This window comes from Ictalurus furcatus, chromosome 8 (assembly GCF_023375685.1).
Source record: "Ictalurus furcatus strain D&B chromosome 8, Billie_1.0, whole genome shotgun sequence".
Classification (NCBI taxonomy): Eukaryota; Metazoa; Chordata; class Actinopteri; order Siluriformes; family Ictaluridae; genus Ictalurus; species Ictalurus furcatus.
In genome coordinates this window covers 5,209,936-5,226,526 of record NC_071262.1, presented here as the reverse complement: position 1 = coordinate 5,226,526, position 16,591 = coordinate 5,209,936, and the positions used below count along the sequence as shown (strand labels likewise).

Here is a 16,591-nt window from a genome sequence, read left to right as displayed (position 1 = left end):
CATCAAAATTCCTTTAATAAGTTTTGTTCAGACAGGAAAATTTGGAAAAGGAGTGGCAAAAGTTACAGTTAGCATTTTTAGCATGTTATTGTAACTTTTGACCAGTGGCGCAGTCATAAAATTTATTGCACAGCCTCAGGTCATGACCTTGGATTGTCCTGAAGATTCCTACCATATTTTGTGTCAAAATAGCGTGCTGAGTTAGGTTGTCGGGTTTGTTGGCCCATTACGGGCAAAGCTTTTGGATAATTCAAAATTATTTTGATAAGGTTTGTGAGGCTTAGTCTGAAGATGATGTGTGCCAAATATGGTCATGATTGAACAGCATTCTGAGGAGGAGTAGTGCAAAAACTGTTGAACTCATCTCAATCCAGGGAATACTGGGATGCCTGGCTTTTAAATTTTGGCTCATGGTTCAAAAGTCATGACCATAAAAGTACTTCCAAATTAGGCCCAAATTTGACCTGATGGTGGCACTAGAGCGTTTGCAGCAATTGGTCTAAAGAATGTTCCTTAGACCATCCCCATTCAGTGTGTCAACTAGTTACCAATCGGTTATATGGGCTGCCATAAACACCCTAACTCTAGCCAAAAGAAGAAGACAAAAATGAAATATAGCTGCAAGCAGCGATGATGGGCTCAATCACTACAGTGCCATTGCCACCCAATGGGTGTATGAAAACAATGCATAGTGAAGCGAGTGCTGTAAAGAAACTTGTTTTGTGTTGATGTGTTAGGTTAAGCCCATGTCTAAGGCTTTACAAGAACTTCCATGTTCAAACATACAGCTCATATTTGGTAATATAATGTATAAAGAAGATAAGAGATATGTTGTTATCCTTATTAGCGATTAATTAATTGTACTGAAGTAATGTGTAGTGGGCACATGGGTTTAAGGAGGTGCAACCCTAATAACACTGTCAATGTTAAAATATTTATGTACCCGACTGTATATCTTTTTTTGAGGTAGCTATTGAATATTATGGAAAAAACACTCAGAAACCTTCTCTGATAAAAACTTCACTGATATGATGCATCAGTGTAACTATGCAGAGCAAAAACAGCCTTTATTTGTGTGAAAAATGATAGCTATGTCTCTCTATGTTATGTCTCTGCTTTCTGTTTGAAAAGGAGTGCAACTTTACCACAAGCGCATATTTGGTATGTTACTTTTTTTTTGATGGTATACATGGAAAGAACCCATGCTAATTTCCAGTTGAGTCAGCACTTTACTTGCTCCCCAGCAGAGGCTGTTGAAGCAAAAAGAGCATGTTATCAGAGCATGGGATCAGAATGCAAGGGGGAAGAGTGGAAATCTGCAAGGATTAAATCTGCTTCTCTATCTATTAATATGCTGGGCTTCAAAGCAGGGAACTGGAAGGTAAAACTACAATAAACGTAAGCAAGGAGCAAATTAATCAAGAGATTGCGGAAAAAAATGTAAGATTTAAGTTGAAAATACATAATATTCCATTAAAAATAATATTAAAATAAACATGAGTATAGATGTACATTGCATGGAGTGCTGTCACATAAGTGCTGGCAAGTAATGGGAGGAAACAAAAAGGCCTGGTATAATGAAAATGTGCATGAGCCAGGTGATTAATGAACAAGGCAAAGCAAAGATAGTGGAGAAACAAGTGGGTAAAGTGACAACACTGCACTCTGGCCAGATGAAGTGCAGGGGAGGGGAATGCACATAAATGAATACAATGCTGGAAGAAGCACAAGACTAATGGCCTATTCCAGTGATGCCACTGTTAATGTGCCCATTCTGAATCAAGGAGAATAAGTGGGCCAGGGCTGCCATGGTACTTTAATGATGCCAACTAATCCGAAAAAGTGGGGAAACAAAATAACCTAACAACATATAGGGGGTAAGCAAGTGGGTTCAAAGCTAGGAAGACAAAACAAGGGCATTTGCAACTAAAATTGAGGCTGTGTCTGGGAAACAGTTTCTTTTGCCATCCCATCTTTTTTTTTTTTTTAAATTCTACAGGCAGGCAAACTACTCTCTTTTTGATCTTTAACAGCCCTAAAGCATTTCAAATTAGGTTAAGTAGGAAACAGAAAGCATTTTCTACAAGAAGTGTTGTGCATGTGGTCTGGAAAAGAATGAGGATATGTGAGTCAGAGAGGAAATGTAATCCCTCATTCCGATGATAAAAAAGAACAAAATAGCACAATGAAGCAATTCAGAAGAATCAAATCCTACATTTTAAAGTGAAGATTGCCTGTTGATTAAATCAACCAGTTTCATATATCTGATAAAAAGGTTTCAATTTTACAAAATTAGCCAATATCCTTGAGCCACTGCATTAGCAGTAACTTTTCCAGAAAGAAATTGGCTAATATGACCGCACAACAAAGACATCACTATTCATAGTCCTAAAGTGCTTATATACCTCATTTTCTGTGTATTTTATAACACAGACAGGACTGAGTAAACCAATAAAAAAATTTCTAATATTTTCTGGTTGGTTGAAAGTGTGCGAGAAAAGCTGTGGTATTAAGAGGAATCATATGAAAGTGCAGCAGATTTGTTGCTGACTGGGTCTGTAGGTGCACTTAGGAGCACTTGTATGGTAAAATGGAAAAAGTTGAAACTTTTGAGTGTGCATGCATCTCAGACTAGTGAATATCAGTGATAAATGTCTTTGAAAGGATCTGAAATACTCATACAGATATTACACTGTGTTTGTGTGTGTTTGTGTGTGAGGGAGTGAGATGAGGTGCAGCGTGTGTGTGTGTGTGTGGGAGAGAGAGAGATGAGGTGCAGTTGTACCTGACTCTGGATGGAGGTGATCTTCCCCTCCAGCTCTTTGATTTTCTCCTCGTGTTTCTGCAACTCAGCTTGTGCCACCTGTCGTGCACTGAATTCCTCGTCAAACTACAAAAAGTCACATGCAAACACACACACACAAACATACTTCTGTGAACATGTTCTTATAAGCACTCTTTCTCTCTCACACACACCTACACCTTTCACCAGTTATTCCTAAATGGCCAAGTCGCAAATGATTATGAATTTCACCACATACAGACAGGTGTCAAATTAAAGGAAAAAACAACATTAAGTATCTTATTAAGGTGTCAGGACACCATGAGCCACCAGCACACCTTTAATGCACCTTGACATTGATTCAATAAATTTCTGGAACTGTACTGGAGGGATGAACATTTTAGTCTTCTAAATTATATTCCCTCAACTGGTGTTTTGATTATGGTGGTGAAGAGCACTGTATGACATATTAGCCCAAAATCTCCCGTAGCTGTTCAACTGAGTTGCGATCAACTGGGTTGGTAATGTCAGTGGGTTGCCGGCTTAATGTAATTATCGAAAGCAAGGGATATGCAACGAAATATTAAGTGTTATTTACTTTAACACTATCTGTTCAAATACTTTTGCATACCTAAAAAGTGGGTGGTCTGCCACCAAAGGTACTAAAGTTGTTTAACACAGCTAGATGTAAATATCAGGAAATTAAAGCTGAAAATCTGATCTCTCGTCTCATATTCAAACCTAAATGTCTTCAGTGTATAGCAAAAACAAAAGAATTGGCCTAACTATCAGAGGGGGAAATCTTTTTTCTCCTGGTGTCTCCCCAGTGTTTCTATTTTCACTGTTTATTCTGAAGTCTGAAGTCTTTGAAATCAATTAGGGGTAAGCTAAATTCCATTTTTTTAAAATAAATAAATAAATAAATAAATAGATAAATAAGATTTAAGGGGTAAAAATGCATCTGTGATTGTCTGCTTGTATAGAAAATTTAAATAGTTATCATGCGCACCCAGTATAACACGAACAAGCATACAGAATGGATCATCAACATTAATTCTGCACCCACTCATTCATATCATGTAGCTGAGTTGACAGCTATTGATTAACTACTAATCAGGCCAAAGCTGTTTTCCTGCTAAAATGTTGGTTAGGAGTACAGCAGCATACCAATGACCCAAGCACACAGTGATGAAAAGCTTTACCTTTTTGGAGAATTCAGCTGCTCTCTGTTCACTCTCCTCCAACTTGGCCTTATCTACACACTGATCTGAAAGTCACACACACACACATACACACACACAGCACACATTAAGAGATTATTATTAGGGGCCAAGCACCGAAAGTGCTGGAACCCTATTGTTTTTGTTTGTATTATTATTATTACTATTATTATTATTATTATTATTATTATTGGTCAAGCACCGAAGGCCAAGCACCAGATCACCGAAGGCCATCAAGCTGTGGATCGACATGAAACTTGAGGATACTTATTGGGACGACACCAGCAATGGTCCCAAATTTTTTCATGTCATTTGCGCACTTGGGGGCATTCAACCATGAAATCCTATTTTTTTGCTATTTCCTCTGGAATACATTCACAATTCTGGTGTCATCTGATTTCTGACATGATGCCGAGTCATGTCAGTGCAAAAATATTCCATCCACCATTTCCAAATTTCCGCCATTATGCAAAACATAATGTTTGGCTATATCTCCGAAACACATACAAAGCCTTTCCTGCTAGAATGTATGTAATATTATTATTATTATTAATAGTAATAATAATATTAACAATAATAATAATAATAATAGCAACAATAAATAAATTAATAAAAATTAAGCTCATTGAGCTCTGAAACTTGATATTCCAACACATGCCTTGATTTGTTTATTCTGTATAAGCAACTGTGTATTTTAATTATTGTTATGAATTTCTATTTTTTTTTAATCATTAGTGTATTTTTACTAATATAAAGTGTGTTGATACCTTTGTAGGCATGAAAAATATGAATCGTGTGTATCTCATAACTCTTCAACTGATTGACCTAAAATCATAATGGCTTTGTCATGTGATTCCTTGGAGACTTGGCCACTTTGATGTCATGTATTGTTTTTGATATCTGCAATATAATATGGAAGGCATTGACAGTGAAACAGCCATACAAAATGAGGTCATATTTTTGTAGTGCTTCAGTGTATTCGCATCAAAATTCAAAAGCAATGTTGAGAACCATGTCCTAAGATAGGACAACACATCTAGACATTTTTACACCTTGTTTAATATTTTACAACAACCTCAGGATTAAGACAGTACATTAGGCACAGAAAAATATTAAAGAGGGAAAAGGACCATCTCTGGTGTTTTTCCTGAAAGAGATACACGTGGTCAATCACTTAGAAGAAAATGTTCTGAATATTTTTCTTGATATGTGGATTAATTTTTTTTTCTTGATTTGTCTTGAGACTCTCGCTCTTTAAACCCTCTCAACAACATGCTTTTATTTATTTATAATGGAAACATCATAAATCGGATCAGTAACCCAGAGCCTTAACTGTTGAACCACCACTGCCCTTGAATGGTTAAAGAAGGATTAAATGTCAGTCTCTCTCGCCACATAATAAATAAATGTTCTATATTTACTTATTAACCCTTACATATCTTTGATATTCTGACCGCTTACAGTATGGACCAGGTAATTTTGACCCAACTACTACCTCAAGAGTAGTCCCTATGTCATATTTTAAACTCCAAATGGACATCCAGGAACAACCTGAAAGCTCATCAATAAATGGGTCTAACATAAAATAAGTATAATGCTTTTAATGAATTTTATTAATTGGCAAACGTCAAACTTTTCTGAACTTAAAACATTTTTTTAAAACTACAACATGAACACTAGGGCAGCATAGTGGCACAGCAGGTAGCATTGCTGCCACACATCTCCAGACACCCTGGTTCAATCCTGAGCTCAAGTTAATGTCTGTATGGAGTTTCACAGGTTCTTCCCATGTTGCATGGGTTTCTTCTGGGTCCTCCTGCATCTTTCCACTGCCCAAGAAATATGCATGCATGCAGTTTGGCCATGTTACATTTCTCCAGCTATGAATGAGTGTGTAAATGTGTGTGCGCCTGGTGCCACCCTGACCAGGATAAAGATGAAAATTACTGAAGATGCATGAATAAAGGTATCATGAACACTAACTTAAATCCTGCTCTACCCTACCATCTAACATCACGTTTTGCAAATATGGCTGTCACCTTTTGGAAGTCTGGCCACTGCAAATAGATTTTCCACACTTGCTGCATGTTAAGCTTGTTTCGACATCTTATTGTTGCCCAGAAATTGTATCTCCTCCTTTTCCACCACATTTGTATCAAGTACACTGTAATAGGCCCTGAAAATGCCTGCTTTCTCAAGGGAACGTTTATGATCTCATGACATTGTCAAGGCCCCTCTTGACTCTCACCATGCTTTCCCATCCATGGTATATGCCTAGTCAAAATTTTACTGTTTCACTTTTTCAAGATTTTCCCATAACTGCCCAGTAGCTTAAAGGAGTCTACTTAAAATATACGTTCCCGGTGCAAACAATTCAAGGACCTTTTTTCACAGGAGCTGTTCATAGTTCTCTTATTTCCTCCATTTTGAACCTGTAATTCTTTCAGAACAGAAGCTGTGTACAAAATGTGTAGTACTTGTAGGAAAACTGGTGGAAATTTTTGTTCATTTTAGGAAGAATCACCAAATTTCAGGCCAAAAAAATATTTAGGTTGATTTTATGCCTTCATTAAATGTCAAAATTGGTCAAATTTGACTATTTTGTAAGGTATGTAAGGGTTAAATATCTTGCCGTCTTACTGACACTGAGATAAACTGTTTGCACACTGTATCCTTTCTTTAATATATTGTTTAATGTCTATGCATGTGTAATTGAATATATAATTGCTATGAAATTATTATGTAAATAAAGTACTACAGTACTTCCTGTTTATTGAGCTTTTTATTTTTCCAGCTAGAATTTACCTAAAGAGAGTAGATGCATAACATACTTGTAACTTACCAATGAGTTGGGTGAAGTCTACATCTAGTCGCTCTCTGTAACCAAAGTCAGGGTCCATTCCACTCCGGTGAAGAACAATCTGAGCCACACATTCTTCAATCACCTTGTAGTATTGAGGTCTGAGAGACACACACATTTACACATTTAAAAAAAACTTCACTTTATAAAACTAACCATTTAATAATATTCCATGCCCCTGAAACAATTCAGTGTGCAGTGAAATTAGCATCAATGAATGTACAGACTGACTTGACTATGGGATTTGACAAGGCTGGGCCTGCATGTCTGAGATTGAATAGGCTTAGGATTATCTGCTGCCATAGCACATAGTGTGTGACCTTTCCTGATCACAGTGTATAATCAATTTTAATTTAAAGTGCATACAATGTTATCTTAAGCCAAGGTACAGAAGGTGAATAATTACAAGCTGGCCCATAAGTATTTGGACAGTAACACAACTTTTGTAATTTTACCTCTGTACGCTGCCACAATAGATTTGAAATTAAGCAATCAAGGTGTGATGGATGTGTAGACTTTCAGCTTTAATTCAAGTGGTTTAACAAAAATACTGCATTAACCGTTTAAGAATTTCAGTCATTTTACATAGTCCCTCCATTTTCACAGGCTCAAAAGTAATTGGGCTATTTGACTGATAAGCAGTTTCATGGCCAGGTGTGGCCTGTTATCATTATTTCATGATGATTTCAAATTAAAGAGATAAAAGATCTGGAGTTGATTCAAGTGTTGAATTTGCATTTGGTAGTTGTTCATGAGAACTCTCAACATGTGGTATAAGGGGGTGTAAATGCAAGTGAAGGAGGCCATAATTAGGCTGAAAAAGAAAACAGATCTATCAGAGAGATAGCAGAAACTTTAAGAGTGGCCAAATCAACAATTTGGGACATTCTTAAAAAGAAGGAATGCACTGGAGAGCTCAGCAACACCAAAAGGCATGGAAGACCACAGTGGATAACTAAAATGAATAATCATAGAATACCTTCACAACATCTAGCCAAGTCAAGAACACTCTCAAGGAGGTAGGCATATCACTGTCAAAGTCTACTATCCACAGACACCATCATGAATATAAATACAAAGGGTTTACCTCAAGATACAACCGTAGGTAATGTTCAAGAACAGAAAGTGAAGATTAACTTGTACCAGAATGATGGGCAGAATATGGAGAAAGAAGGAAAGGCTCATGATTCAAAGCATACCACATCATCTGTCAAACATGGTGGAGGAAGTGTTATTGCATGCATGGCTGCCAATGGAACTGGTTTACTGGTGTTTATTGATGTGGCTGCTGATAGAAGTAGCAGGGTGAATCCTGAAGTGTATATAACTATACTTTCTGATCAGATTCAGTCAAATGCTGCAAAACTGATAGAACGGCACTTCACAGTACAGATGGATAATGACCCATAACATACCATGGAATCAACCCAAGAGCTTCTTAAGGCAAAGAAATGAAATGTTCTTAAATGGCAGAGTCAGTCACCTGACCTCAACTCAATTCAGAATGCTTTTCACTTACTGAAGACAAAGTTGAAGACAGAAAAACTCACAAACAAGCAGCAAATGAAGGCAGCTGCAGAAAAAGACCTGGCAAAGCATCTCAAGGGAGGAAACTCAGCATTTGGTGATGTACATGGGTTCCAGACTTCAGGCAGTCATTGAATGATTTGCATCCAAGCATTAAAAATAAACCTTATATTTATAATTACGCTAGTTTGTCCACTCTTGGGCTGAATTTGCCGGGACGGCCAGTCCTGGACAAATTGGTAGTCGTTTGAAATCTGCACCATTTGTAGAAGATTTTCCTTACAGTGGAATGATGTATTACACATAATTAGGAGATCATTTAAAATCCCTTGCCAGACGCATAGGCATCCACAACCGTTTTTCTGAAGGCCTTACAGAACTCTTTAGATATTGGCGTGATGGCACCACACACACCTCAATAGCAAGGGGAACACCAGACACTAGATATGAGAAGTTTAAATATCCATATATCCAATATCCAAATAATAATCCAAAAAATCCAAATTTTATGGATTTGAAGGTGTGATAAATGTAGGGGTGTACTTACTTTTTCCATGTGACTGATTTGTTTTTTGTTCATTTAAATTGTGAAAATTACTACAAAATGTCGATTTTGTGTGTCATCAACTTTATTAATAGGCACTGTTTCAAAGAGCAACAAATGTTTGCTTGTCCAAATATGTCAGAAAAGCCAACAATTTCCATGGGGTGTGCTTTTTTCCCACATGACTGTACATATTATTATTAACATAATAAATTGTCCTACATTACATGTGGCTTGGCGACCATCTTTCCAGCATGGTAGAGATAACTAGAAAGAAGGAAAAGGCTGACCTAGAACTGTCAGACCCTACCAGTGTAGACAGCATATGCCCCCTTCACTGCAGTATCACACTCACTTCTTAGCTCCAATCCCCCTTCACACTGTCTGGCACCTTCTTTTCTGTCTCTTATCCAACCAATGCTCCACATCAACCATGTAATCCTCACATCAGTCACAGCCATGTGCTCAATATTTTCTCACTCTCATCTACCTCCTCTTTATTATGTCCTACAAGACTACCTAATAAAAAAATTAATAAATTAAAAAAAAAAAAAAAAAAAAAAGAAGGAAAAAGCAAAAAAGGAATCTTAACATTCTGGTTTATTCTAATTTCTTAGTGAGTTTAAAGTTTTGTTTGTTATAATGACAAAGCTAAAAATAATAAACATACTAATACTAATATGAATAACACTATTAATAATGCTCTCTTTCATGCAAGTTGATAGCTTTGATTATCAGCCAGTCAGTAAATCCTTTGGACCAAACTAAAATCAGATCTGTCAGATCCGATCTGGCAGAAAGAGATACGGCATTTCAGACCAACTAATTTAATCTAGCACATTAAAAACATTTCCAAGTTTCAAAGGCTGGAAATGCATGATGAATTGTATGTGGATAACTGTCTGAAATAGAGGTTTGGGCATAAAAGCCGCAGCCTAGACTGCTGTACAACGTTTTTAAAAAGAGTAATAACCTTTCACCATCAGATTTCTGGCTTCTACTTACCTGTGTAAACTCTGTAATTACGTCAAAATAAGTTGTGAATCGTCAGGACTGGTAACAATAAAATAAGGTATTTAGATTTAGAGAAAAATACTTAAAATATGCTTCAAGAACATCTTCAGATCTATTTTGTTGAGTCACCTTGACTTATATTGAAAATGAAGAGCAGGAAGACCAGAATGCGCTTTAGGTTAAAAAAGAAAAAATTTATATACATATATATATATAAGCGCATATATATATAAAATTTGGGGAGGTGCATGGTGGCTTAGTGGTTAGCACGTTCGCCTCATGACCCTGTAGGATAAGCAGTACAGTGGATGGATTGATTATTTAAGGAAATTATGCTCACCTGATATAGTAGTCATTCCTGATGAGCAGCAAGTGCTGAAGAATGGATAGGAAATAGGACTCTGAGCCTGTATCTTTCACCATGTTGGACAGAATATGGTAAACCTCATCCATATCAGTGCATAGAGAGTCAAGGAATTGTTCGTTTGTGGTGTGTCAATCATGCAGCATCAGCATATTTGAACAAAACCACAAGGAGAATTAGCATTTTCAATCATTTATTCAACAGAAATATCATTAGATGTGATATTCTTCTGTGGACAAAGTAAGTACACCCTTGGCCTCAGAAGCTAGTATTGCTCCCTTTAGCAAAAATAACTTCTTGTAGGCATTTTGCATAATTGTCCGCCAGGTTTGCTGGAATTTTTGACCACTCTTCCATGATATATTCTTTCAGCTACAAGATGTTTGAGGGTTCTCTTGCATGTACTGCCTGTTTCAAATCTCCCCACAATATTTCAATGGGATTCAAATCCAGGCTTTGACTAGGCCATTCCATAAACCTCCATTTCTTCTTTTTGAGCCATTTGCTAATGGATTTGCTAGTGTGCTTAGGATCATTATCCTGTTGAAAGGTCCTCTTTCGGTTCAACTTCAATTTTCAGAGAGATGGCCTCACATTATCTTCAAGCACTCTTTGATGTGATGCAGAATTCATAGTTGAATCAATGAATGCAAGCTGTCCAGTCCCTGAGGCAGCGAAGCAACCCCAAACCATAACATTTCCACCACTTCAGTAAAACTTTTGGTTACTCTACCCACCTCTGCCACATGAAAAAACGTGCATTCTTAAAGGCCACATCTTTACTAGCACATCCTGTGATGAAATTTTGGGGTTCTTGGAGACTTCTTTTTACATCAGTCTGCTATTGGACTGAATTTGCTGGGATGGCCAGTCCTAGACAAATTGGCAATTGTTTGAAACCTGTACCACTTGTAGATTATTTTCCTTAAAGTGGAATGGTAATAATTAATAAATAATAATAAGTATTGAATAAGTAATGAATAATAAATAATTATAAGATCTTTTTAAATCCCTTGCCAGACTAAGGCAACCACAAACTTTTTTCTGAAGGCCTTAAAGAACTTTTGGCATGATGACACCACACACCTCAATAACAAAGGGAACACCAGACACTAGATATGAGAAGTTCAAATAAAACAGGTTCTACCTGGACTCCCTAAGCAGGTTCTAATCACTGGCACCCAATCCTGAACACCTGATTCTAATTTTATGGATTTGAAGGTGTGAAAAATGTAGGGGATTTACTTACTTTTTCCATGTGACTGATCTGTTTTTGTTCATTTAAATTGTGAAAATTACTACAAAATTTTATGTGTCATGTGATGGAGTGTATCAACTTTATTAATAGGTACTGTTTCAAAGAGGATCAAATGTTTGCTTGAAAACAACAATTTCCATGACCGTACAAAACCACTTGGGAAGTTATAATAAGCTGTGAAATATAATGACAAGCTCTGCCTGAGCCTGGACAGGCTCCATATGAAAAGAGGGTACTGGGATGTAAGATTTAAGAAGCTGAGAGAGAGCAGCACATCTCACTCTCTAGCTGCTGTTCATAAATTGCTGTGAAAAGGATATTCCATCTCTGTGCGGATGTCATCAAGCCGGTGTGAGAGCTCAATAGAATCCTCCTCCTTATTCTCATTGAACACCTTCAGCTGAATGTCCAATTCTTCTGTCTCCTTCAGCTCCTGTCATTAGAGAGGAAGAGAAAATGAGTATGTAAGATCATTAAAGAAACAGCAGAGCGCTACAAGTAGAGGTTACCTATATCTATACCTGCCTCCTTGGATCGGACTTGTTTGTCCAGCACATCCCACAGATGCTCAATTAGACTCAGTCAACAACGAGAACTCTGTCATTTTCCTCAAATCATTCCTGAATAATTTTTGCAGTGTGGTAGACCACATAATCCTGCTGAAAGAGGCCAGTGCCATTACAGAATACCACTGCCATGAAGGGGTGTACTTGGTCTGTAACAATGTTTGGATAGGTGGTATATGACAAAGTAACAACTGCATGAATGCCAGGACTCAAGGATTCCCAGCAAAACATTGTACAATGCATATAGTTCATCCTGGTGCCATCTCTTCACCAGGTAAGGGACGCACGCGCACCTGGCTGTCCACATTATGCAAAACAAAATGTGTTTCACCAGACCAGGCCACCTTCTTCCACTGCTCCATGGTCCAGTTCTGATGCCATATGCCCATTGTAAGCATTTTCAACAGTGGAAAGGGATCAGCATGGACACTCTAACCAGTCTGTGGCTATGCAGCTCCATATGCAGCAAGCTGCGATGCATTGTGCATATTGGTACATTTCTATTATAGCCAGCATTAACTGTTTCAGTAATTTGTGCTGCAGTAGCTCTTCTGTGGGATCAGACCAGACAGGCTAGCCTTCGCTCTCCACTCGCATCAAAGTGCTTTGGGCACCCATGACCCTGTCACCAGTTCACTGGTTGTCCTTCATTGGACCACTTTTGATAGACACTAACCATTGCATACTGGGAACACCCCACAAGACCTCACGTTTTGAAGATGCTCTGACCCAGTCGTATAGCCATCACAATTTAGCCCTTGTTAAAGTCACTCAGATACTTATGCTTTCCCATTTTTCCTGCTTCCAACAAATCAGCTTAAAAGATCTGACCGTTCACTTGCTGCCTAATATATCCCACCCCTTGACAGGTGCCACTGTAACAAGATAATCAATGTTATTCACTTCACCTCTCACTGGTTTTAATGTTATGGCTGATTGGTGTACATCCAATACAATCACATTTGACGGCTTGCTGTGATGCCCCCCTCCTATTCGTTAGCACTGTTCTAAATTTATGGATTCCAGGGGTGGGAATGGAACACCTACACCTGCAATATAAACCACTGCAAGTGGCGTGTACATGCAGTAAAATGTAACCTATAATTCTGCAGCTATCAATCACACAACTGTACTTTAGGAATCACATCTGTCTTATAAAAACAGAGAATCAGAGAGTGAGAAAGCATGTAAGTCCTCCACAGAGAACAGTAAATACACACACACACTCCAACAAACTCTTTACCATATATTTAAGCAGTGTTTCATATTATTATCATAATAACATTAAAGATCTCTGTTTTGTGCCGTTGCTTCGGCAAAGCACCCCGCCCCCACACTCAACAAACAGACCGCAAATAAAAAAATTAATGACTCTCATAAAGTGTCTGTTGAATGTCCGTGCACAAAAGCGTCAATAATGCTCTCGGATTTTTGGCATGGATTTGCCGCCATAAGCATGCCCCCGGACCCCCCTAGAGGGTCAGCGGTCCACCCACCATAGTCTCCCAAAATCCTATGGGGAACACTGATTAAATATAACTGTAAAGTTTTGTTTTTCCTTTTATGTTGCTATTTTGAAACAATTGTGATTGCAGGCCTGCAGCCTCCGCACTAAGAGCTCCTTGCACAAGTGCCACCCGGGTGCTGAATGGACAGCCACTTCAGCACCCCCATTATTGTAGATAGCGCGAGAGCACATAGCTGTGAGGCGGGGTGGCAAAACCACAAACACTGGCATCCAATGATTATGGTGGCCTCTCCTCACCCTCTCCGAGAAGCCAGGAGAGTATAAAAGGGTGCAGCAGAAGCAGCAAGGTAAGCCAGTTTGGTCTACATGTCTGTGCTGATCCATTTCTCTTCCTCTCGTGTAGAGGCCGGCGATAGCGGCAAAGACCACTCTCCCTACCGGCGACGTGCTGAGAGACGACACCCGATGACCAAGGGAACCCAGAGGCCCCACCTCAATGTCGATCACCCCTGCTGGTCATACCCCAGGATCACGATGCCTCAGACTTCCACTCTCACCCTTGCACCTCTCTCACTTGCATTCCACTAAAACACTGAATAAAAGAGCACCTTTATTCCACTACCCCTGCCTCATGTGTGTCTGTGTTCAGCCCATCGCAGCCTTGATTTGCCACACAATAGAACCTGGAAGCTTATTATACTTTATTCTTAACAAAATAAAAATTCTTATTAAGCATATAACATGTGGGGGGCTGAAACGTTAGAAATCACATAGTTACTATGATACACAAATATGAAAGCAAGTATAGAAGAAGCTTTAGCTCAGCTCTGATGGTGATATGCCAATGTTGCTTTTTTGTGATAAAACTGTGTACAAAGGTGAGTGTAATTTGTTACTGAGGCAGGAAGTGCATTAGAAGTTCTTGTATTAGCGATTTGCAGAACAATCTCTTGAAATGTTCTAGAATATGATAAAGGGGAATCCTGCTTTAAGAAATGACATGTAAAAATAAATAAATAAATAAATAAATAAATAAATAAATAAACACGACAACTCACTGGCAGGATCTTCTTCAGGCCGCAGCGCAGAAACTCATTCCGTAAATGGATTCTGAAGTCCAGATCATCCGGAGAGGTGACTAGGGCATTGATTAGTTGCATACAGGCTGTCTGTGTTCATAACACACACACACACACACACACACACACACAGAGAGAGAGACAAATACGTTATTACAGACAAGGTCTAAACCCATTCCTCATCAACTTGATGCTAATTATTACTAACTTATGCTCACATAATTATATCCCGGTGTGCAAAATAAAATATTACATAACATTACAGAAAACAATGAAAAATGATGCATATAACGGTAAAGGATAACACAGGACAACAAAGAGTGGACAGCATGCACAACTGGTCAGTAGATTTTTAAACCACTTGTAGTGCATTCAGCAGAAGATGGAATGAGTTAAATAGGCACACTAAAATGTTTTTAATTTATCAGATCCCTGCAGTGGACAGTGATAAATGCTACGAGTCTTCACTGGCTGTAAAGTGACTCCTATTACCAAGGCAACATGAACAAGAATGTGTGATGAATAACAGCCATGTGGAAGAATAACACTGTCTGTATATGACAGCGTATAAACCTTGGAAACACTTTCCCAGAAAAGAGAAAATAAAAATTCAGAAAAAATCTATTTGTTTTGTGTTCTCCTTACTCCATTCTCACTGTCAACCCTTCCGTTATTTCATTTGACGAGTTGAAGGACCTAACAAGTGTAGTCTAATGTTCTAACAAACATTTCCTGCAGGCAGCTGTGCTCATCATGAGCAGCTCACTGATAAGCTTCTGGTGCATAATTTGAAAACATATCACTGCAGCCGAGTCATTTAACAAAAGGTGCTGCTGGGGCTGTACAATGTGCCTCATTTATCAATCCTTCAGTAAAGTTATATTTCTATGTAAAAGCAAACAAAAAATTTCCATTGGATTTACAAAAGTTTCGAAATGCTGATTTTCTTCGTACTCACATGTGTATGTTGATAAATCACCGGTAAATTACCAGGCACATGCACAGCACAGCTGATTGGCATTTGGTGATCCCTACAAAACTCCATTAAAGGCAAAGCTAACCCTAATCCTAACCCTAGGCAAGTAAATGGCAAACAAATTCATTCTCAGAGGTAGAAGCGAAAGTTATTTTGACGTCCCTCTCTGCCAATAAAATATACAGTATATTATTTAACAGCATAACACAACTGAAAAGGCCAACATCTGGAGCCAAGTTACAGAAAAGGTTTATACAACTGCTTTTCTTCTTAACTGAACGATTGTCTTATTTGACTTATGCATTTACGTCGGCTTGGTTTTTTAGATGTTTAATGTTTATTATTTTTCTTTAGGTAATGTCATTAATATGAAATGATTGGGTTTCACAAAATTTATTACAATTCGATGTAACTGAAATACATTAGCTATTTAAATTTGACAGTGTAGTCTGTATATACAACCGAAGTAACTACAAATTAACACAAATTAAATGAATCAGATCAATCAAGCTTTAGTTAGTCATTAGTTTGTCTATTTATAAGTATATTTGAACATGAAAAGCAAATTTCTTGTGTAAATGATTTACGAATAAATCCATTCATACCCAGCTTGATAAATGTGGCCCAATGTTTGAACGCTTGTTTTGGCAAGAACTCAAAACAGAGAAAAATATTTTAATGACATTAAAAAGCCCGACCTTGTAGCCCATCACAGCTTTTAACAGTTCTTCATTTCTCTGGATCTTATGCAGCAGCAAAGTTTTTTAATTCACATTACAATTAGTAAAAGGTTTTTTTTCTTCATTTAAAGTCGATTTTTTCTAAGGTTTAAAGCCAAGTTATGCAAGGATGGGGTTCCTTTTGTTACTGTTTTAATCCAGCAATTTACAATTAAGAATCTGCTTCACTACAAATCCACACCTGATGCGTGTT

General features: G+C 37.9%; 1 protein-coding gene across 3 annotated transcripts in view; it reads right to left on the bottom strand.

Moving 5' to 3' along the window:
• The window catches only part of diaph2 (diaphanous-related formin 2), a 380,814-nt gene that overhangs the window by 284,518 nt on the left and 79,705 nt on the right, over positions 1-16,591 (bottom strand). For all 3 annotated transcript variants that reach the window (XM_053630382.1, XM_053630381.1, XM_053630383.1), the window contains 6 exons: positions 14,662-14,772; positions 11,890-12,002; positions 10,288-10,404; positions 6,845-6,963; positions 3,985-4,049; positions 2,786-2,890 (listed from right to left, as the gene is read on the bottom strand). In XM_053630382.1, the coding sequence (XP_053486357.1) occupies positions 2,786-2,890; positions 3,985-4,049; positions 6,845-6,963; positions 10,288-10,404; positions 11,890-12,002; positions 14,662-14,772 (630 nt within the window). The remainder of the gene's footprint in view (positions 1-2,785; positions 2,891-3,984; positions 4,050-6,844; positions 6,964-10,287; positions 10,405-11,889; positions 12,003-14,661; positions 14,773-16,591) is intronic.